This window comes from Nicotiana tabacum, chromosome 22 (genome assembly GCF_000715075.1).
Source record: "Nicotiana tabacum cultivar K326 chromosome 22, ASM71507v2, whole genome shotgun sequence".
In the NCBI taxonomy this organism is placed as follows: domain Eukaryota; kingdom Viridiplantae; phylum Streptophyta; class Magnoliopsida; order Solanales; family Solanaceae; genus Nicotiana; species Nicotiana tabacum.
The window spans coordinates 136,061,371-136,085,978 of NC_134101.1; the positions used below are offsets into that span (position 1 = coordinate 136,061,371).

The window sequence follows — 24,608 nt, forward strand, 5'->3', positions numbered from 1 at the left end:
CAAATCCGGTCGTTATCAGTCAATTACGATGGGATAAAAACCGGTCGTCGCCGGTAGTTAGTGCCTCCATCGTTAAAGATAAACGACCGAATTTTGATCCCTTCGTAAAAACTCTTTTAACGATGGCAAGGAATCCAGTCGTTATACCAAGATTAGCGAGGGGATTTTTCCATCGTTATTTGTCGTCCCAGTTGTTAAAACCTTCACTAACGGTAACTAATTTTCTGTCGTTCTTAGTGTATGGCGATCGAAATTCCATTCGTTAATTGTATGTACTTTTAACGACATACTTTTTAAAAACCAAAATTTCCCTTTGCGAATGTGAACTTTTAAGTAATAAATATATTACAAGTATTCGAAATCATACAAAGAATAAAGTCAATATTGACATAAAACATCTTTTTTAATTATAGATAGAGAACTAATCAAAGTAGCACTAATATTACATCCAAATTGCATGATCCATGTTTTCAATTCCTTAAAGAAAATAAAAAATTAAAGAGAAAGTAAAATAGTAGTTCGTACGGATGACGACTACAACTCCTAATAAAACATAATAGATTTTCCTTGTTCTTCAACATTCTAGCTGCTTCAACTTGCTCGGAACTATCTTTATGGAAGATGCTTCAAACTTCAGGCCCTTTATCTGATCTGTTAAAAAAGGTTCATATTAGCTGAGTAAGAAAACAAGATTTAAGATTGAAGTTGCTACAACACAGTAAAATGTAAAACCACGAAGCGAAAAACATCTCAAAATACTATGAACAATCAGTGCTTCTTACAACTACATTACTAAGTCCACCTTTTTTACAATTATATTTTCTATTTATCAGTATGCATATGTAATGAGAATGAGCATTCACCCTCTAAACTGAAGTCTTCGCTTTCTTGTATCTATGAATGTCTGCAGAGTAGGCCAAGAGACACATATAAATTGTAGTATGAGCTGCCAGCAGTAGCCTGCATACAGGTACCATTTCTGCATTTCAATAAACTAGCAGACAATAGACAACTAAAGATCCTTTAAAACTCTCCTTTTGATTCAATGACAGAAGTGGATCCTAACCAGAATCACTAAAAGGGTCAACATTGGGCATTGAAGTAGGGTAATTAAAGGAAGTATCACCATCATTGCTGTGTTGTAGCCTCATATCACCATTATCCTTACTACCCATTTCCAAGAATTGAAAGATCTACAAATTTTATTAGGACTCAGTTCGTGCGCACCTTCAAAAAGGCAACACCAATGCAATGGAGATTAAGAAATCTTCATTGCAGAGATTCTCATGCATTTAAGTGAGGCTGCTTCATCTTCTTAATTACTTAAAGTAACTACATGCACTTTTCAAAGTGTATCCTAGTCCATATATGTTTCCTCTACCCTGATCTTGAACTTCTATGATATTAGTGTTTCGTGCCTTTTTTATGACCTTTACTGAGCTGCATTCCTTCCATTCTTTAGTGTATCAATACATGCAACTAGTTTAAATTCCTACTGGATCAAACCAGTTACGTGGTATAGATTTGACAGAAAATTGTGGTTGAGCCGCATCCATATCTTGTGCATGTTTTTCCACTCTATTTAGTGTATTAGTAATGATTACTTTTGATTTATCAAAGCTTGTTCTTATTCTTAAGAACACTTAGTGAACAATATGAAGGGCGGAATAGAAAGGCAAATGAAGAAAAATAGGGCTTCTGTAAACAAAGGTAGAAAAAAAGGTTCACAGTAAGTGTTGATCAATATATAACAAAAGAAGAGAGCACTTTTACACTTCCTTCCATTTCTAATGAGTTGTCATGTTGGGGTATTGTTCTTTTTGGAAGTTTCTTTCATGCAATTAGAAGAAAATGAAGTCCTCTTTTCATGACAACAGTTTTGTTCCCCCCTCCAACCCAATAACATGACTCCTGAATATTAAGCTTTATCAGATTGTACCAGTTCTTGTATCACAGTATGGGGAGAGTTACACTAGCATTTAATGAACATAATTTGGATGGTTAGTTCAGTATCTGTTGCTATATTTGGCTAAGCATCACCACTGAACAATGCTGGGTAGAAAACTTGCTATACAATCTTTAGCAATACAATTCAAGCACACTGGATACAAAGTGGAATAAATACCAATGCAACATGCTATTACACCATACCAATATGGAATACAGGCAAAGGTTTCAAGGGGAAGCAGAGAGATGACACACAAAAATGATCGCAAATATAGTGTATTGGTTCGTTGTTGTATAGTAAACTTACTCAATAGTATGTAGGGAAGAACTATTCTTTCGTACATATGCAAAAACTACAGGGAGGAAAAATGGAGTAGCAGGAATGGAAAGGCAATAGAAATGACATTAAAATCTCAACGAAGGCAGTTTCATGAGTTTGCTCTTTAAGTCATCTCTGCCTTAAGTAAGATTATTTTTGCACAAAATGTGGTCCAATGAATTTGGTATAATTGCATCTTGTGGTTGCAACAATTTTTACTGGTTATTGAGTCTGTCATGAATAGCTTGTAGACCTCGTTTTGAGTTTTGATGACCAATTACTTTTCAATTTACACCTTCTGAAGTTGTCTTTTGCATTTTTCTCTTTTGCATTTTGTAGTCTCTCATTTGTCTGCTTTGCATCTAATTGTAACAGCTAATGAGATGTTTTGAGTATCTATATCATAGTCACTTAGGAGGGAAAGAGTTATACGTACTTTCAAATAAAGTACTGGACAGGACGATCATGCTATAATGTTTTTGGATTACTAGTTTAGTCAGGTTGGTGGCTTAACTTTTACTTTCTGTAAAGTATCACTTGATTTCAATAACTTCATACACCCTTCCCTTCCCTCTCCGCAAAGAGCGTTTCGTATTTTTCCTCCTTGTTTTCTTGTTATTGCCTATTTTCTGGTGTAGTTTCTCAGAAAAACTTTAATTTCTAAGTACATTTGCACCTTGCACATCAGTGCCACCCAGATCTTTAACTATTTCATTGTCGCTAACCTGCACATTAATCAACATTTTGTAAAAAGGATTTGGCTATCTGTGCAAGCAACGGAAAACAGATCTGGACCTCAAATCTCAAATAATGTCATACGTTCAAACAATGAATCTGAGATGCACATATCTAATTGGATTTCAATATTAGATTAACTGTACATATGTCAAGGTCAGTACTTTATTTAACTAACAACAAAAGACTTCACTAAATTTATTTAAGGATATTCATCAGGTCATAGTTGGTAGAAAGCTTACGAACCTGTTAAATACTAATTTCAGCTTGTACTTTGTTGACTTGAAGATGGTGCTGATGAAGGCTGATCATCCAGTAAGCTAGTAATATGTGCAAACTTAGAATCTATGTCGTCCATACATATTTCTAGTGATTCTTTTTCTTTTTTAGTTGCATTCAGCTCGGTCTATAGTGATTCTTTTTCTTTTCCAACTGCATTCAGCTTAGCCGGTATTGCAGCCTTTGAGGAACTACCGCCTTTCAATTCCTTAGTGGTTATACCACCCCCTAATCCAATCACGTGACTCTTGTTTTGAGGTCCGAAGCATCTTTCCACTACCTCGATATTCGTAAGAGATGGCTCAGATTGTACCAGTTCTTGTATCTCAGCCTATAAAATACAAGAAAAATTAAAATAATAAAATACATCAAAATAAAATGAAGGATATAAAATGAAGTTCATCAATAAGCATACATATTTTTCACCAGCTTCAGGTTCTACAAGCGTGTCATTTTTCTTGTGAGTCTCAAAGAAGATAGTCACCATGTTCGGTGGATTACCGTCATTGCCTGCCTTCACATTTAAATAAACAAGTCAAACAAAGACGATATTTTTTATAGGATTGCACTGTGCACTTACCTGTTCGTAAATAATTTCTCTAATCGGCTTGCTACCCGTACGATGAGGCATTCTCAACTTAGACCTATTGATCGAGTTTCTAATACTTGTTTCCTATATTAAGAGCAAACCATTGAAATCATGAGATATTACTTACAGTAATAAGAAGTTAAAAGTAGTGATGAAATCTTACCTTAAATATTTCACTTAAAAAATATTTCTTGACCAACCATTCACAATCACTCTTGTCTACCTCATCCGGGACATCTTTTAGGGCTTCATGCAATGGCTTAAACTTCACATACTTTTGCAATGATCCTCTCCAATTGTTCCATAACTTTCTCATATGATTTAACACATGATCTCTTTGATGATTCATGTCATCACTGTCAAATTTATCCTAAATATTTTGCAAAATCATTAATCAAGAAAGTAAATTTTTTTACGTAAACTAAAGATAGTTTTTGCTGTTTCAAACAAAATGTGTCTGTTTTCAGTTACATTGCTTAAGACCTAGGATCTTCAGCATTCACAAAGATTCATAAGTAAAGCATTTTATAAATTACGTAGAGCTTAGAGACTTCAGAGCAGCAACATGCCTTAGAAACTACACGCCAATAATATATACAAAAAACGACTAATTATGATCAAACATTCTATAAGAGGCAATAGAAAAGTCAACAACCAATAAGCTCTAGTACTTTACAGTGCTATAAACCCAACTTCCAGTATGCAAATTCTTGGATTTCAAGAAGAAATAACAAATATGTGCCAAGTAATCAAATGTAACATTCTCTTCCCTTTTTAGCCTAACCCTCATAAGTCATAACATTATTTGAAGCAGTAACTTATAATCAAATCCTATGCAGGGAATCAAACTAATTCCCCTCCACACCCAAATACCCCGTGTAGAAGGGTAATGTACAAGCAGGTGTCACTGTGCTAGGTACACATTGAGAAACTATGGAGAGCCTTCATGTTAGTCACTTAAAAAATGTAATCAAGTAGAAGTTTTGACATTGTATGTGACCTTACAGACTAAGAGATACACAAAAAAACTTGCACTAAAGGCTGCACCTTTACAACAAAACATTACAATATATGTAATAATTCACTAACACCATTATTGTGAGAAGACTATAGAGGTGCTTGCTATATTACCTGTTACCTACATTCTGGAAAGTCCAAGAAGTTATTACGATTAGTTGTTGCAAAATACTACAGATGGTGTCATTAACGAGAAACCAATATTTAAAATTAGGAGTGTAAGTGCTGAACCATTTTCCATGAGATCTGGAACATGTAATTACGGCAAAGAACACTAAAATCTCCAACAGTTTTGCTTCCTATAGAGTTCTATCTAGAGAATAAGAAACATGCTCCTTGACTAGCACCTTAGATTTTCCTTCTTATTGATTCCTTAAAACTGGATCATTATAACTTTGCTAATAGGGGAATGTGCCTCTGGAAAATGTAATTGGATTTGTACTTGTAGGCAAGACTGGGATCATGTTAGATTGGATGAGGAGACTGAAGAAAGCCCTTGGAGCAGCCCGAGTTTTGCAGTATCTTCATGACCTTGTTAATCCTCCTATCATACACAGAGACATAAAGTCCAACAACATCTTGCTGGATGAATGCCTAAACGCAAAAGTTGCTGATTTTGGTTTGTCCAAGCTTCTAGGTGACTATGAAAGGGGTCACATTACCACTCAGGTCAAAGAAACAATGGTGAGTAAAGATTATCTTCATTCCTGCCCAAACTTGTTTGATTTGGAATATTGTATGCTTATATCTTAGCATTTTCTGATGTCCACAAGTTCAGAAATTGTATTGTCTCGATAATTTCTAGTACAGTAGGAACCATTTGGGACTTTCTAAGGGAGAAACATCTGCACTTAGGGGCAGCATACCTTTGTGTCAATAAGACATAAGGGGAATCATACCATTGTGTCAACAAAATGCATCTTAACTCTTACACCAGAAGAATTACTCAACAAGAACAACTACTGCCAGGTGCTGAATGATCAGCTATGACATGGGATTTTGGTGTTCAAAAATAGGATCGATGAGTGCATTCTGGACTAAAATCTCAGTGCACTTCATTACCCCCATATACAAGGAAGGCTATCGAACAAAGTTGGTCTCAGAATTTTCCTCGAACTCATAAGAGATCTACAACAAACTATGCAAACTCACTCATGCGCACAACTGCTGGTATAAAGATGTCATATTTTATAGAACAGTTGTGGTGGATCACAAGGTGCTACAGCTGGTGTAATGAATTTGCATTAATCATATGCAACAAAAAGGATATAATGATCGTGGCTTCTTCAGCTCATCACCACAAATATGGATAATGCAAGGTTTGGACATTAATTTGGAAGATTCACTGGATTCATTATGTTCAAAGTTGAGGCAACACTGGTGATACAAAAAGATCTATCTAAGATTTTTTTAAAATTCTAACTAACATCTTAATTAGATAACACTTCATAGTCATAGAACACACTGTCTAAGTTAGACCTAGAGATTCAAGAGGTGATCCCGACAAGGGATGCAGTAAAACTAATTAAATGTAAAATGCAACAGATCATTTGTGGAATTAGCATTGAATAGAACTACTTTAACAAAAATTTCCAGCCACCATTAGCATATCTAACATAGACCATAAACAGAGTGGGAACGGTAACAAAAATTTCAAGTACTTTCAATTAAAATATTACTTTATAGTGCTTTAGATTATTACCGTAATAGCTCGCCACATGTGTTCCGGCTTATCTTCTCCGATGTCCTTCCATGAATGTACTTGCAACGGACACATATTACGATCACGAACTAATATGCCTAAGCGTCTCGAAAATGAGGCTTGATGCTTCCCAACAACCTGATTATGATAAAAGTTGACTCTAAACTTTTCTCCAGATTTGGGTCCCGCAACATCTTTATTCCTATTCTTTCCTCTCACCTTTTTTGGGTTTTCAGATTCACATAGATCTGCAAATTTTAATTTATAACATAAATTAAATTCCAATTTTACAACAAAAAAAAATATTAAACTTGATACCTTGCATCATTTCATCTTCTTGAGCAAGAGAAACATCGTCTTCCATCGGATCGAAACTAGGAGGCATAAGATTATTACTATTATGTGCTAGCTTATTCTGCTCAGAAGCTGCTGAGTTATGATTTTTACTTTCCCTAACAATATTTCTCTTTCCAACGCTTCCTTTTACCGAGCCCACAGATCTAACATTTTGCCTGCGTCCCCTTGCTCAAGCACCAGGTTGATTGTAAGTGTCTCGTACATTCTTCGAAGTAGATACTATTTCTGCAGATTTTGATTAGAGTAAAACATAAAATAACTTCTATTCTTATAAGAAACAAAAAAAGAATAATTAAAGCTTGAGACCTTGCATCATTTCAGCTTCTTGAGTGAAGGGAATATCTTCTTCCATCATATCAAAACCAGGAGGCATAGGATTATTACTATTATGTGCTAGCTTATTCTGCTCACAAGCTGCTGAGTTGTGATTTTGTACTTTCCCTAACAAGATTTCTCTTTCCAACTCTTCCTTTTACCGAGCCCACAGATCTAACGTTTTGCCCGCGTCCCCTTGCTAAAGCACCAGGATGATTGTAAGTGTCGTACATTCTTTGAAGTAGATACTATTTCTACAGATTTTGATTAGAGTAAAGCATAAAATAACTTCTAGTCTTATAACAAACAAAAAAGAATAATTAAAGCTTAAGACCTTGCATCATTTCAGCTTCTTGAGTGAAGGGAATATCTTCTTCCATCATATCAAAACCAGGAGGCATAAGATTATTACTATTATGTACTAGCTTATTCTGTTCACAAGTGCTGAGTTGTGATTTTTACTTTCCCCAACAAGATTTCTCTTTCCAACGCTTCCTTTTACCGAGCCTACAGATCTAATATTTTGCCCGCGTCCCCTTGCTAAAGCACCAGGTTGACTGCAAGTGTCTCGTACATTCTTCGAAGTAGCTGCAACTTCTGTAGATTTTGATTTGAGTAAAGCATAAAATAACTTCCAGTCTTATAACAAACAAAAAAGAATAATTAAAACTTGACACCTTGCATCATTTCAGCTTCTTGAGTGAAGGGAATATCTTCTTCCATCATATCAAAACCAGGAGGCATAAGATTATTACTATTATGTGCTAGCTTATTCTGCTTAGAAGCCCCTGAGTTGTAATTTTTAATCTCTCCAAATAGATTTTTTTTGCCAACATTTACTTTTGTAGAGCCCAAAGATCAAAAGCTTCGCCCTTGTCCCCTTGCTAAAGACGCAGGTTGAATGTATGCAAGATTTACATTCTTTAAAGCTCCTCCTGTTTCTACAAATTTTGATTTAAGTGAAACATAAAACCAATACCGGTTCAATAAGAAACAAAAAAAAGTTAAAACTTAAGAGACCTTGTTTCTATTAAAGTAGTCAAATATCTCACATTGGTGGTTGACACTTTTGTTTGGGATTTTTTCCCTATAAAAGGAGGCCTAATGTTTACGATTTATACACACCTCTCATTTGCCTTCTTGTCTTCTTAAGGCATGTGTATCTTCTCTCTTTAGTATTTTTTCACTTGTATTTTTGGAGTGGAATAAAATATTGGTTGTGTCCGAGGAAGTAGGCAAAATTGGTCGAACCTCGTAAATTCTGGTGTTCCTATTATTGTTTCTTTATTGTCTTATTTATTATTTGGTGGCTGTCATAATTTTTGGTATAGTAGTTATGACTCATTCACACTATATACTTTTGGCTTCCACAACAATTGGTATCAGAGCCAAGGTACTATCTACGTATGCTCTGTGATTGCAGCATAGTTTGATCTTCCACATCAGAAAAGATTTATCTTGGTAACTGAGTCAAGATTCTGTCTGAGTATGCTCTGTGGTTGCAGTTTAGTCTGCTCTTCCATACCAGAAAGAAAATAATCTTGATTTGTATCGTCGGCTGTTAAATAATAGTTGTGTCAAAGATGGGAGACAATAAACAAGAAGAATCTACATCAAGTGCCAACAATACGTCATCATTGGAATCTTCGCTTATGACAAGAATTGTGCCAAATGCGAAATTTGCGGTAGAAATTTTTGATGGGTCAGGACATTTTGGGATGTGGCAAGGAGAAATTCTAGATGTTCTTTTTCAACAAGGGCTAGATCTTGCCATTGAAGAAAAAAGACCAGATGTCATTGGAGAAGAAGATTGGAGAATTATCAACCGTGTTGCTTGCGGTACCATTCGATCCTACCTTGCTAGAGAGCAGAAATATCCATACACAAAGGAAACTTCTGCAAGTAAATTATGGAAAGCACTAGAGGATAAATTTTTGAAGAAAAACAGTCAAAATAAATTGTACATGAAGAAGAGACTGTTTCGCTTCACCTATGTTCCTGGTACCACGATGAATGAACATATCACCAGTTTCAATAAGTTGGTTACAGATTTGCAAAATATGGATGCAACTTTTGATGATGGTGGCTTGTCCTTGATGTTGTTGGAGTCACTTCCTGATGAGTACGAGCACCTTGAAACTACTCTACTCCATGGAAATGATGAAATTTCTCTTAGAGAAGTTTGTTAGGCTTTGTACAGCTATGAACAAAGAAAGGGAGAAAAACATAAGGGCAGAGAAGGAGAAGCACTGGTTGTGACTTTTGTCGAGAAAAGATGAATGTGCCTTTTGTCGAGAAAAGGGGCACTGGAAGAAAGACTATCCGAAGTTGAAGATAAGGCCAAAAATAACAATGGAAAGGCCATTATGGATTCAAATGTAACTGATTGTGATGATTCAGACTTCTCATTAGTTACAACAGAGCCATCAACATCATCAGACATATGGTTGATGGACTCGGCTTGTAGCTATCATATGTGTCCCAACAGGGACTGGTTCGTGGATTTTCAAGAAGGAGAATATGGAGTCATCCAAACAGCGGATAACAACTCTCTTACCTCATATGGCATTGGTTAAATACGATTAAGGAACCATGATAGAATGATCAGAACATTAACAAATGTTCGATATGTACCGGATTTGAAGAAGAATCTCATCTCTGTGGAAGCCCTAGAATCAAAAGGGTTCAAAATCATTGCAGAAAATGAAGTAATGAGAGTATGCTCCGGTGCACTAGTGTTAATGAAGGCAAATCGGAAGAACAGTAATATGTACCACTATCGTGGCAATACAGTTATTGGGACAGTGACAGTGACATCTAGTGACGACTAAGAGGCAGAAACAACCAAGCTATGGCACATGCGCTTGGGACATGCTGGAGGAAAATCCTTGAAAACTCTATCAGATCGAGGTTGTTAAATGGAGTAAAGGCTTGCAACTTGGAGTTTTGCAAGTATTGTGTCAAAGAGAAACAGACAAGGGTTAAATTTGGTACAGCAATCCATAATACTAAAGGCATTTTGGATTATGTACACTCTGATGTTTGGGGTCCTTTCAAAACACCTTCATCGGGTGGGAAGCACTATTTTGTAACCTTTGTTGATGTTTTTTCCCGAAGAGTGTGGGTGTATACAATGACGAGCAAAGATGAAGTGTTGGGAAATTTTTCTCAAATGGAAAATGATGGTGGAGAATCAAACAGGCAGGAGGATCAAGTGTATTCGCACAGACAATGGAGGTGAATACAAAAAGATCATTTTAATAAGGTCTGTGAAAATGATGGCATCGTCCGACACTTTATTTTCAGACATACACCACAACAGAATGGAGTGGCAGAACGTATGAACCGGACCTTGCTGGAGAAGGTACGGTGTATGTTGTCCAATGCTAGCTTGAGCAAAGAATTTTGAGCTGAGGCAATTACATATGCATGCCACCTCATTAATCGTCTACCATCTGCTGCTATTGACAGCAAGACACCATTTGAAAAATGGTATGGAAAGCCTGCTATAGATTATGACTTTTTGCACGTGTTTGGCTCAACTGCATATTATCATGTGACAGAGTCAAAATTGGATCCAAGGGCAAAGAAGGCTATTTTTATGGGGATTACTTCTGGAGTCAAAGGATACTGCTTATGGTATCCTATGACAAAGAAAGTAATATTCAGCAGGGATGTTACCTTTGATGAATCTGCTATGGTAAATAAAGTAACAGGAGATACCAAACAACATGAGGGTGCTTCTAACCAGGTGGAGTTCGAGGGAAAATTTATTTTTCCTACACAAGAAGCAGAGGAGGAAACAAATGAAGATTATCCTCTGGAAGAAGAGACAGTAGAGAGGGAGATTCCAACTCAGGAACCTCAAAACACCTCGAATCAATAGCAACCAGCAGGCCAAAAAGGACAATAACAAAACATGTTCGTCTTATAGAGACGGTTGCTTGTGCCACCTCAATTGTAGCTAATGATGTTCCTACCACTTATAAAGACGCAGTCCAAAGTTCAGAAGAAGATAAGTGGAGGATTGCCATGAATGATGAAATACAGTCTCTTTATCAGAATCATACATGGAGATTGGCCAATCTCCCGAAGGGAAAGAAAGCAATTAGGTGCAAATGGGTATTTACAAAGAAAGAAGGATTTCCTAACCAAGAAGATGTTCGCTACAAAGCAAGATTGGTGGCCAAAGGATATGCTCAAAAGGAGGGAATTGATTACAATGAAGTGTTTTCTCCAGTTGTAAAACATTCTCCATTAGAATTATGTTGGCTTTGGTAGCATAGTTGAATTTGGAACAAGTTCAAATGGATGTAAAAACTGCATTTTTACATGGAAACTTGGGGGAGAAAATCTACATGAGTCAGCCAGAAGGATTCAAAGTTGCTGGAAAAGGAAATATGGTTGCAAAAAATCATTGTACGGATTGAAACAATATTCTAGACAATGGTACAAATGATTTGACAAGTTTCTGTTGCGGCAAGGGTACAAGAGAAGCAAATACGATCATTGTGTGTATTTGCGCAAGCGTGAAGATGGTTCCTTTGTATATCTTCTCCTATATGTTGATGATATGTTGATAGCTTCCAAGAATTCGGAAGAAATTGATAAGTTGAAGATTCAACTGAAGAAGGAGTTCGAGATGAAGGATCTGGGTGAGGCAAAGAAAATTCTTGGCATGGAGATAATACGAGATAGACGTTCAAAGAAACTCTGTTTATCTCAAAAGGAATATTTGAAGAGAGTACTACAACATTTTGGCATAGATGAGAATACTAAGCCAGTTAGTACCCCACTTTCTCCCCATTTTAAGCTAAGTACTACTATGTCGCCAAAAGATGAAACTGATCGAGAGTATATGTCAAAGGTACCATACGTAAATGTTGTTGGTAGCTTGATGTATGCAATGGTCTGTACGAGACCTGACATTTCACAAGTTGTTGGAGTTATTAGTAGATATATGCATAATCCAGGAAAGGAGCATTGACAAGTTGTGAAGTGGATTCTACGGTATATTCATAATACTATAGATGTTGGGTTAGTTTTTGAGCAGGAAGGCAATCAGTCCGTATTTGGATATTGTGACTCAGATTTTGCAGGTGATCTAGACAAACGAAGATCAACTACTGGTTATGTATTTACTTTTGCAAATGCACCAGTTAGTTGGAAGTCTACTTTGCAGTCAACAGTTGCTTTGTCTACAACAGAGGTAGAGTACATGGCTATTACAGAGGTTGTGAAGGAGGCAATTTGGCTTTAGGGGTTGCTAAAAGAGCTTGGCATTAGGCAAAAAAGTATCACAATTTTTTGTGATAGTCAAAGTGCTATTCAATTAGCAAAGAACCAAGTTTATCATGCAAGGACGGAGCACATTGATGTTCGGTATCATTTCGTACGAGAAATCATAGAAGAAGGTGGAGTCACGATGAACAAAATTCATACTACAGACAATCCTGCTGATATGCTGACAAAAGTGGTGACTGCAGTCAAGTTTCAACATTGTTTGGATTTGATCAACATTGTTGAACATTGAAGATTGAAGATGAAGACACAACCAAAATTTTTTATTGAGATAAAATTGAAGATATGGAATTTTGCCAAGGTGGAGATTTGTTGAAGTTGTCAAATATCCCACAGCGGTGGTTGACACTTTTGTTTGGGATTGTTTCCCTATAAAAGGAGGCATAATATTTAGGATTTATACACACCTCTCATTTGCCTTCTTATCTTCTTAAGGCATTTGTATCTTCTCTCTTTAGTATTTTTTCACTTGTATTTTTGGAGTGGAATAAAATATTGGTTGTGTCCGAGGAAGTAGGCAAAATTGGTCGAACCTCGTAAATTCTGGTGTTTCTTTTATTGTTGCTTTATTGTCTTATTTATTAGTTGGTGGCTTTCATAATTTTTGGTATAGTAGTTGTGACTCATTCAAACTATATACATTTGGCTTCCGCAACAGCTTCGCTTCAGCGTCTTGAGAAAGGGGAGCATCGTCTTCCATCAAAGCGAAACTAGGGGGCACAAGATTATTAGTATGTGCAAGCTTATTCTGCTCAAAAGCTGTTGAGTTGTGATTTTTACTTTTGCCAATAAGAGTTCTCTTTTCAATACTTGTTTTTACAGATCCCAAAGATCCAAAGTTATGTTCTCTTCTCCTTGCTAAAGCATCAGGTTGAATATATGCACGATGTACATTCTTTGAAGTTGCTCCCATTTCAGACTTTGATGGATTCATATCAACCTAAAATAAATAAAAGTATGGAGTAACTGTTAGTTGAGAAGAAAAGTCAAAGCAAATAGTAGATCTTTTTTACATACACAGGCACCATTCCAAAATTCCATCTTATTAAGTTTCCTGATATACCAAAACAAACTACTATATGAACCTGAAGTCAAAATCCCAGTTAATATCCAACCATAAATAGTATCACATACTAAAGTAAAGATAATAACTTTACCCATTATTTTTCTTTTACACGATGCATAGCCATTAGCAGAAAACTAACCACATGCATTCAACATTCAATAAGCAGAGAATTTGAATAGTGCAACAACACATTAGCAACATGTCAAAGTTGCTCCATAGGCTATTCCAACTACAGCAAGCTACTTTTAAGGTGGCTTTTTCACCATATTGCCTTCCATCGATCTAACTGCATTATTTTCTAAAACAGGACTGGAGTAGAAAGATTTTTAATTTCATCGAAAATTGACCAATCTCATTATATGGCACAGATTAGCAAAAATCATCAGTACTACATAGAATTAGAGCAAAGATCTAACTTTCGTGATTTACTCTCAAGCAGATGAAAATTGTGAAAAATCTGACCCCAAAATTTTATTTTGAGACGGGATTAGAATATGCAACACGAAAGCATCCTAATAAAATACAGAAAATTTGAATAGTGCAACAACACATTTGTTATTACATGTAATTCCTCGAACACAATAATTGTAACACATTAATACCAACTTCAATACCTCCATTTGCTTATTTTCGCTTTCTATTTTCCCTTGCAAGTCGATGGAAGGGACTACTTTACAATTCAATTCACTCAAAGCAGAAGACAGAGCACATCCAATAGCAAAAATTTACGACAATAAAGCAAAAGGAGAAAACTCAATTGTCACTCACCAGAGAAGGTAAAAAAGGTGGAGCCTCACTGAGTGATGTCTTCTTGTGGAACACATAGAAATTCTTAGCCTGATACTGGAAATCGTTTTTCTATGAATAAATAGAATTAGCAACACAAAAGCTAATAGAAAAAGCTTACCGAGCTTCAGCTGATGAATTTCGACTGTCTATTTGTCATCTAGACCGGATAGAGACCTGATAGCAAGCTACTTTTAAGGTTGCTTTTTCTATATAATAGAAATTGACATTCGAATGCTATCTGGTTTAGGATTTAAATGAGGTGTATTGATAAAACTACTTCTTTGTTTATTGAGTAAAGGGGAAAGATACATGTTTTACAGCCGTTGACATTACATCCTAAGACTAAAGTATGAATTTAATCTGAATTGACAATTCAAAACTACCCATGCTTGTACACCCAAACTCTCATTTCTATTTAAACTGTACGTCTACTATGTTGATGGCGCGACACAAATACATTTAAAATACATGTCACTACAACAAAGAAAAAAATGCTCTGGAAACACAAAAAAGGCCACTAAAAGTTGCCATAATTTGTTAAAAGCAAAATTATTTTTATACTCCTGAGTTAGCAAAAGATAAAATCTACAGAACTATTTTAAGAAACCTCAACTACATCCTTGAGATATGAGGAGCAGACGAATTTAAGCTCAAAATAACACATAGGAGAGGGGAAAAGGCAATTTTCACAACGTACAAGGTGAAGAAACTCGGAATGTAGGCTATATCTCGTATGGTCACTAGCTATTTAAGCTAAGCTTATCTTTATGCTATTATAGCCATATGTATATGTTCGGTCATTGTACATGAATACAATCCAAGAGCTAAATATGATAGAATACAATAAATCTCTCAATTAAATAAACTTGTAAAAGAAATTTGATAGAACCACATTTTCCATCAACTCTTAAGCGAAAAGGAGGTAAATTCTTCCTCTTTTGGCTTGGAAATAGGTCTGGAAGAATCAAAATCAAAGCAAATGAATCACTGACTTTAAGATGAAGAAATTTATAATAGAATCATGAAGAAAGACCTTCGCCTGCAATGGATTCCTTCAAATGAATAACAAGGAGGAATATTTTTCACAGAGAAAGTATATTTCTAAGTGCAATGCATAAGAAATCAAAACAAATTCTAGCTTGTAGAATTCCAATTCCAAAAGAAAAAACAAAAAGGTCGATGGGAGTCTATTATATCATCAGTAATTTTTATTGTTTTTTCAATATCAAGATGTTCAGATTTTCTCAGGTGAGTAATTAAGTCTATAAGAACAAAAAAGGGATAGTGGCAAAGCGGCCATTAATACTACACTGGATTATTCGTGTACTCTTACTGTTCTGCAATTTCAAAGGGATAAGGTAGAACAACCTACCAAACAAAAAAATAAAATCAATAACATGTAACTAACAATCATACCCTATATCTTTAGTGTGTGGAAGATGGTAGCAATCAGATGGTTACTCAAGTCCATAAATTGGCCCCAGAATGCTCAAAGAAAGATAATACTTTCTTCTAAAAGAGTCCTTGCTCGCCCCTAGAGATTTCACTATTGTACCCCAAATAGGAGGAGGACAACAGAATACTCCAAAGAAGATGACTTAGACATATCATCAAACACATGAGTGCAAAGTTCACTTCAAAATTACAATCACTTTTGATACCTTAAGAAAAAATTCATCAAAGTGACAATGAGTGTGTAAATCGGGTACAATTATTAATGTAAATCAGGTACAATTACTAACATGCACCAAAATTTAGCTAAAAATACATTCAAAACAACTGTTGATAGCAATAAAGCAAGACCATGGAAACGCAAGCAATGCTCACCGGAGTTGTCCAGAATCTTGGAGGTGCGACCTACAAGCTTAGACCAATTTCTAAAAAACAACATGCAACAAATTCTTTTCATTTCAGAGAGAAAAGTAACAAAGAATATATGAAGATGTAGGTGAGATAGAGGAAGGCAAAGAAACAGAAACTATAAAGTTAGAATGAAGACATGTCTCTACAGCAATAAGATTCTTCAGAGAATCAACATTAAAATTGCTAGTACAGAATACATACAGAATAAAGCTCTCATTATGCAGTCAACAAGTCAGCGAAAGATCAAAATCCTAAGGAAAACTTTCAGAAAGGGCATACAAACAACACTCATATTACAAGCCAAATATTGAAAATGCATACCAAGTAAAAGTGATGCATAAAAACAAATCAGAAAACTTCTTTTCTCAATTTATTAGCCAAATTTTGACATACTGTAAACGAGTTATGCCTAGAAAAGCAAGAAGCAAGAGGCCGAATGAAATAAATATTAACAGCAACCACTATAAAGGTTAAAAACCTTCATGAGTTCTTTTCCTTTTCATTTGTATAGACTTCTCTAATTCTCCAAATCATCATCTTTTTCTTGCAAAATGTCAAAAGTATCACGAGGCAAAACTTTTCTTACAACATGCCAACCTTTATTTGAAAGATCATCGACATAAAATACTTGTAATGCTTGGTTTGCTAATACAAATGGCTCATTAGTTTTCAATAATCGCTGAGGATTAACACTTACAAAGCCATATACATCCATTTTAACTCCCTTTTCTTGGTCATACACATCAAACCACATACATCTAAATAAGATCACTCTTTTTCCTCCAATAAATTATAATTCAAGAATCTCAGTGAGTTCTCCATAATAATCAATATTTTTATTCTCTTAATCTGTCTCACCAACTACAACCACCCCGCAATTTTGAGTTCTCAAACCCCTGTCATAGTCTTCCACATGAAACCTATATCCATTAATAATGTAACCTTTGAGATATTTCACATACGGCAGGGGACCACGTGACAAAGTGAGCAATTCTTCCATTTTCTTACTGTTATCACATTTGTACAATTCTACAACCTATCAAAATCAATTATATAATTTAATTAGCAAATACTATATAAAAAATTATGTTTTAAAAAATAGCAATAGTATATATCTAGTACTAACCTTTTCTTTAACCAATTAATGAACTTCCTATCTGAATGTTTTTGAGAGGTATCACCTGGAATTTCTGAAAACTCTCTGCAAAAAATTAAAGAATAAAATGTCATTTTAATTGAAATCATGGATAAAGTATATATGAATTATTATGTCGAATCAATACTTACTCGAGAAATAGTTGAATTTCATCACAGTTCTTCAAAATATAATATGTACTTGCTCTAATTCATCTGGATTAAGTTTGTCCAATTTTCCATCTCTTAATTCTTTTCTAGGTTGAGAAAAAATTATTAAACCTCTATCAGATTCAATAACACCACCAGCATAATTCCGCTCAAGGCGATCAAACTTTGTTTCCATTGTATGCAAGTACCTTGAACATAGAGTCAAACATTTAGTTGTCAAATATCCCTCCGCGATAGAACCTTCTGGGCAAGCCCTATTGCCAACTAAAGATTTCAAAAAGTATAGCCATCGCTCCACTGGATACATCCATCGATATTGAATAGGTCCAGCAACCATAGCTTCATTAGCTAAATAAATCGGCAAGTGCACCATTAATCAAAAAATGAAGGAGGGAATACCTTTTCTAACTTGCACAGAGTTATAGGAATTTGAGCTGCTATCTGTTCTAACTCATCCATTCTTAAAAATTTTGCTCCAAGCAAGTTAAAAAAATATAGACAACTCGATAAGAGATTGACATATAGATTTGCAAAGCATACCACGTATAGCAAGTGGAAGTAAATGTTGTAGAAGAACATGGCAATCATGATTTTTTAGGCCTGAAATTTTGCGATCTTTAGTGTTGACACACTGAGATATATTTGATGAATATCCATCTGGGACCTTTAAGTTCTTTAGGAATCTGAACAATTTATTTTTCTCTTCCAGAGATAACGTGTAACATGCTGTTGGTAGCTCATACTTATCCCCATTTTTAATTTGATGCAATTCTTTCCTTATGTTCATTACTTGCAAATCCAATCGAGCTTTTAAGGTATCTTTGGTTTTTCCTTCGACATTTAAGATTATCCCCAAAATATTGTCACATACATTTTTCTCAATATGCATCACATCTAAATTATGTCGCAACAATAGAGTTTTCCAATAGGGAAGATCAAAGAAAATACTCTTCTTATTCCAATTATCACCCCTACTCTCATGATATTTTAATCTTTTTCTTTGGATCCTTTGTTAGTTGTAAACCATCCAAATCAGCCACTTGATCTAGTATATCCTCACCGGATAAAATTTCGGGTGGTAGTCTTCGCTCCTTAGTGCCATCAAATGACTCTTTATCATTCCTCCATTTGTGATTAAGAGGAAGAAAGCACCTATGGCCCATATAATACTACGTTTTACCATTTTCTAACCTAATTGAGGATGTTTCTGTATTGCAACATGGGCAAGCCAATTTTTCTTTTGTACTCCATCCAGATAAGTTTGCATAAGCCGGAAAGTCATTAATGGTCCATAGCTGCGTGCAACATAGAGTTCTGTTTAGTTGACGCGTCAAAGGTCTCCACTCCAGTTTCCCATAATTCCTTTAATTCATCCATCAAAGGCTGAAGAAAAACATCAATTGCATCTCCTGGACTTTCATGACCAGGAATAAGCATCGACAAAATAAAATTCTCTTGCTTCATACATAGCCAAGATGGTAAATTATAAGGAATAAGTACAACAGGCCAAATGCTATACAGAGTTCTAGAACTTCCAAATGGTTAAAAACCATCACTAGCAAGTCCAAGTCGAACATTATGAGATTCATCGACGAAAGATTGGTGAAGTTCTTCAAACTTTTTCCATGCCATTGAGTCAGCTCGGTGCCTCATTATTCCATCGTCAACTTTTTTGTCATGATGCCATGTCATTAAAGATGATATCTTTGAGGACACAAACAACCTTTGGAGTCTTGGCTTTAAGGGAAAATAACGTAAAATCTTCTACGCTATCTTTTTTCCCACTCTTAAATTTAGTTTCTCCACTATGTTTATCCTCTTTCCATCTAACATACAATTATTTTCACAAGCATCAATCTTCCAATAAGAAAGTCCAAGATCCCGAATTATCTTATTTGCCTCGTAATATGAATCTGGCAAGTTTGATTCGTCAGGTAATAGATCTTCCTTCAACATCTTCAATAACATTGTAAATGACTCATGACTCCAACGCCCAATACTTTTGATATGAAGCAATTTAACCATAGTAGAAAGTTTAGAAACTATTGAATTTTGGTACAATGGTTGCTCAAAATCCTTTAAAAGCCTATAGAATTTTTTTGCTTGAAGATTTGGTTCCACCTCAAGAAAATCATCACCATCAGTGTTCGTATTGTATGCATCAAAATCAACATATAAATCTCTTAGGATCCTATGTATTTCATCCTCACCATTAGCTTCTTCAATGTCATCATCTTCTACATCTTCTGGAGTTGATTGTGGCTCACCTAACTTTTCCCCATGGTGATAACAAAAAGTATAATTTTGAATTATTCCATGTACTATTAAATGTGACTTAACTATCTCGCACGTTCCCGAAGATGTGTTACAACATTTTATACATGGACAACGTATTACACGCGCTTCACTTAATCTTGTAAAAGCAAAATCCAAAAAGCTCTCCACCCCAAGCTTGTAAGCATTACCACATCGGTCATGGACAAGTTCCATCCATTTCTTATCAAGTGCCATAATCTGGTGCATGTGTAATATATATGTATATATGTTAAAAGAACTTATGGATCATCAATAACTCCTATATTACGGGAAAACTTATCAAAGAATTATATTATATTTAAAACAAAAAACCTCTTAGTAAAACATTATTTATTTTTTTACCCTTTAAAAATTTATTTTACACTAGACATGATTATAATATAATTAATTTTTTAATATTGAGACAACCCACAAACACAATATTTTAAAATATTAAAAATAATTTATATAGTATTTTCTATTAGTTAAAGAATAAGAACAAGTTGCATTTGCTCGCCAGAAGGAAAAAAAAAAGAATCTTGTGAGTTAGCTGACATGTTTTGTCTTCTAGAATGAACTTTAAATACATTTGAACATATAACTCTTCAAGAATTTTTTTCAAAAAAGCTCTTAAATCTTCAAAGGCTATGTGTTCTAACTAAAATTAAAAAGGAAGCATGATAATTTGTAATGTCTAAGCAATAAAATGATTAAACTGAGATACATTTTAAGTTGAATATATTAACCGAGATAAGTGATAACCTTTTGTGAGGTAAAGATTCTTTCTTTATTGAGTTAGTTAAATAGGATCAACATTTGTAATTTTCAGGAGTTTACATTTTCTCCTTAACTTTTATTTCTTAGTCAAACACAATATTTCATATAATATTTATGTACTTTTTCAAATAATTTGTTTTCATTTAGATAGGATTCACGCGCAACGCACATTTCTAAAACTAGTTATACTAAAAGTATGAAGCTCCTAACGTCAAACTTGATTTACCAAAATGCCCATAAAAAATTGAATACCCATTTTATCCTCAATCAAAAATATTGTATACTTTATAACGAAATGCTACCATAATAAATTTATAAGCTACTAAACTTCTTTTCATGTGCAACATATATGAGCATTGAAAATGAAAATAGTAACAGAACTGCGTGGGTAACATTGATTCAAGCAATCTTGAAGGATATATAGTTACTACTTATTTATTGTGATTAGTGATGGTAAGTCATATAAAAAGTAATTTTAAACTCTATATAGTAAGGAAATAAATATATTGACAGGCTCAGAGTCTCTTCTCCTCCTCCATTCTTAGAATTACTACGTTCAATGATGACAATCTCATTTTACAAGTTATCTGAATGTTGGATTGGTCTATATGGAGTGAAGAAAAGCAAGTAATTAGTGAAAGAGACACTACTTGGGAGCAATATGTGCTATGATTTTGGCGTTGATTCATGGCTCATGAAAATGAATCAAACAACAATTCAGAGCATGCAGAGGCTAATCACTAATGATGAGCCACTTTCAGTAGGTAAAACTAAAGATGTTCAGAGGTCAACTGATGAAAAGTAAGTTCTGATCTAGTGTAGTCTAGAATAGAAAAGAATAAAGTTAATAGTTGATATGCTTCGTGAGGAATCTAGATTGTTATTTGCATAAGTAAAGGTGCCATCTAGCTTTAAGTTTTATCCAATTACATGTTCTTCTAGATTCTGGCCAGCTTCCATGTGCTATGTTTGTTATTTTTTATCAAACTCTATTGCTTTTACTAGTAAGAATTCTTATATTTCCACTAAAACTTCAAGGGATACTGAGAAAAAGAAGAAAAAAAAGAACAAGAAAAATCAACATGATGGAAAAGCAGTTACAAAGGTTGAACAAAATAAAAAGAATGAATCACACGAGGTGGAGGAAAATGAAGCGACTAAGTCTTCTCAATTGAGGACCTATGGAAATGGATTGGTCATAGAGGATTTGGCAATGAGCAAGCCGGATGGAAAAAGAACTTTCCCAGGAAGTTAGGTATAGTTTTCTTTTTTTAACTCTATGTGATAAATTGTTCTCTCACTTTGCCATGGAAAGTAATGAAATCTTGGTAGTCACAATTAAGTTGATCAGGATTTAAGTTTCTCAATCTTTGAGTTCTCTTTGATGAACTTGTACGGAGCACACTTATTATTAATAATGATTTTCTTCCACTAAATAGGTTGGTGTACGCTATATAGGCAAGTTGAAGACGAATGGAAAAATATTCGATTCCAACATTGGGCAAAGAACACCTTCTGAAACAAATATGATTTTACTCTTTTTTTCATACAGGCAATGCAGAGCCACATGTAATCAAATAATTCAATTGAATTCGCTACGACGAAAAATTATAATGTGCAAATAGGAGACAAATTTTTGAACATATATAAAAGTTTGAATTATGTGTAAATTCTGAATCCCCTTATAAGAATTACTAGTTGCAACGCGTATAGGACCTCTCTCGCAAACAATAACAGATTAAGAATCTAAAAATTTTACCTATCGTGCATTATAATAAGAAGCATAAATGGGAGAGAAAGCAGAAGATGAGGAAAACAACAACTTTGATGGAAAACAGTTGGTTGTGTGCAATGAAAAATTGCAAGAAATATACTGGAAACAGAACAATTATCATATAAATCTGGAAGGCGTCAACTTGAAAAGCAGAGAGATAACAAAAAGCCCAATTTCACTATAATTACAACTACAAATTTAGTGACTTGAGTTTACCTTGACGAGAAAGCACAGCAAGAAGACCAAATCGTATAAGCTGCATTGACAGAACCTACAAATCAAGTATAAGCACATCAAATAAAAGAACCCAGCTATTAGCGTTGACACCCAACTATTATCGTTGATACAGATTCACCATAAAGCACACAAATTATAAGTTGCATACAACAAGAAAACCAAATTGTTTTGTGATTTTTCGTTGAGTTTTGCTCTATATATATATATAGTGTTAAATCGATCGCTAGAACTCGCCGATGGAGTAGCGGGCAGTTGCAGTGATGGCCTATTTGTTCGTGATTCTTTGCATCCTCTTTGCTGAATCTGGTGTACGTGTTTTGGGATAACATTGGATTGAGAGATTTTGAGGGTTTTTTGATTAATTTGGGGGATATGGGCGGAGTTGTTGAGGAAAAAAAGGAGGAAATAATTACCGCATAAATTTTCATTTTATTCAGATTTATAACGAGGGGATTGCCATAATTTGAAAGACCGAAAATTATTCCCTCGTAAAAAATACAGTAAAAAATGACTTTAATGACCGGAATAAATATTGGCCGCTATAAGCATACATATAACGACTAGATTAATTTCCTTTCATAAAGAATGGTCATTAAAGACCTCTTTTCCTGTAGTGAATTAACTTACAATCGATTTGGAAGAAGAGTTGTTCTTTGAAAATCGCCCAAAGAAGTTTGTGTTTTGAAAAGATGTGAAAAATGGGTTTAAAATCGTCTAAGTATAAAGTTGCAGGTCGTAGGTATGGGAAATGCGAACAGGGGTTCGAAATTGCGAGCACCGACCTCTGATAAGTTGGGAAATGCGAAACAGGGTTGCGAACCCTTCAGAAATGCTAGACTTTCGCATTTGCGAACAAAATGTCGCATTTGCGACACATAGGTCGCTTTTGCGATCACTGGCCAAGTGGGAAACTTCGCATTTGCGAAGATAATCTCGCATTTGCGAGAGGGAACTGGCCTGGGCTTCTTTCGCAATTGCGATAAGCCGCTCGCATTTGCGAGCTAGGCTTCGAAAATGCGAAGCTTGCAGGCCTGCTATGCACAGCTGAAAAACCTGCAATTTTCTGAGTTCAAAATGCACTCCGTGGCCTATCCAAAACTCACCCGAGCCCTCGGGGCTCCAAACCAAATATACACACAACCTCAAAAATATCCCACGGACTTATTCGTGTACTCATATCGCCAAAATAACATCATGGACATTGAATTAAACCTCAAGATCAATGAAATTTCTCAAAACTTCTTTAAATATGAAATTTGCATTTAAGGTCCGAATCACGTCAAACGGATTTCGTTTCTTACCAAACTTCACAGGATTATCTTAAATTATATATAAGACCTGTACCGGGCATCGGAACCAAAATATGGGTCCGATACCAACATGTTCTACTCCAAATTCATTTCCCAAACCTTTAAACAATTTCAAAAAATAATTTTCTTTAAAAAATTCATTTCTCGGGCTTGGGACCTCGGAATTTGATTCCGGGCATACACTCAAGTCTCACATTTTCTTACGGACCCTCTGGGATTATCAAATCACACGTCTGAGTCCGTTTACCCAAAACGTTGACCTAAGTCAAATTAATTCATTTTATAGTCAAAATTTATCATTTTTCATAGATTTTTCACATTTAGGCTTTCCGGCTATGTGCTCGAACTGCGCACGCAAATTGAGGTGATATAAGAGAGGTTTTAAGGCCTTGGAACATAGAATTTTATTTTAAAACAAGTGATGACCTTTTGGTTCATCACAAGTACTCCTAGATAGTCTGTGAAGTTGTGACACCAGTCTTGGGTAGATTTGTTATGGATTGGTATTAGCAGTATTATTCAATCTTTACAATGCAATCTTCCGCTTATTAAATTCTATTGTTATCTAATTGTTGGCTCTAAACTGTTATCGGATTAAAATGGAAACACGGTAAATTGTTTAGTTGGTTGG

At 35.0% G+C, this 24,608-nt stretch overlaps 1 protein-coding gene across 16 annotated transcripts; it reads right to left on the bottom strand.

Moving 5' to 3' along the window:
* Window positions 1-384: 384 nt before the first annotated feature.
* On the bottom strand, window positions 385-23,101 carry LOC107775415 (uncharacterized). 16 transcript variants are annotated; one of them, XM_075244723.1, is made up of 14 exons: window positions 22,647-23,081; window positions 17,567-17,932; window positions 17,406-17,480; window positions 7,938-17,315; window positions 7,595-7,857; window positions 7,252-7,459; window positions 6,907-7,170; window positions 6,808-6,836; window positions 6,589-6,726; window positions 4,033-4,239; window positions 3,861-3,953; window positions 3,696-3,794; window positions 3,248-3,611; window positions 385-651 (listed from the first exon to the last, which is right to left on the bottom strand). In XM_075244723.1, the coding sequence occupies exons 7-13, from the start codon at window positions 6,971-6,973 to the stop codon at window positions 3,408-3,410; spliced, it is 837 nt and encodes a 278-aa protein (XP_075100824.1). In that variant the 5' UTR covers window positions 6,974-7,170; window positions 7,252-7,459; window positions 7,595-7,857; window positions 7,938-17,315; window positions 17,406-17,480; window positions 17,567-17,932; window positions 22,647-23,081; the 3' UTR covers window positions 385-651; window positions 3,248-3,407. The 16 variants fall into 16 exon arrangements, with proteins under 16 accessions (XP_075100824.1, XP_075100818.1, XP_075100817.1 ...); XM_075244717.1 differs by having other exon boundaries at window positions 6,589-6,836; window positions 17,567-17,772; window positions 22,647-22,701; window positions 22,902-23,079; XM_075244716.1 differs by having other exon boundaries at window positions 6,589-6,836; window positions 22,647-22,701; window positions 22,902-23,079.
* Window positions 23,102-24,608: the final 1,507 nt, after the last annotated feature.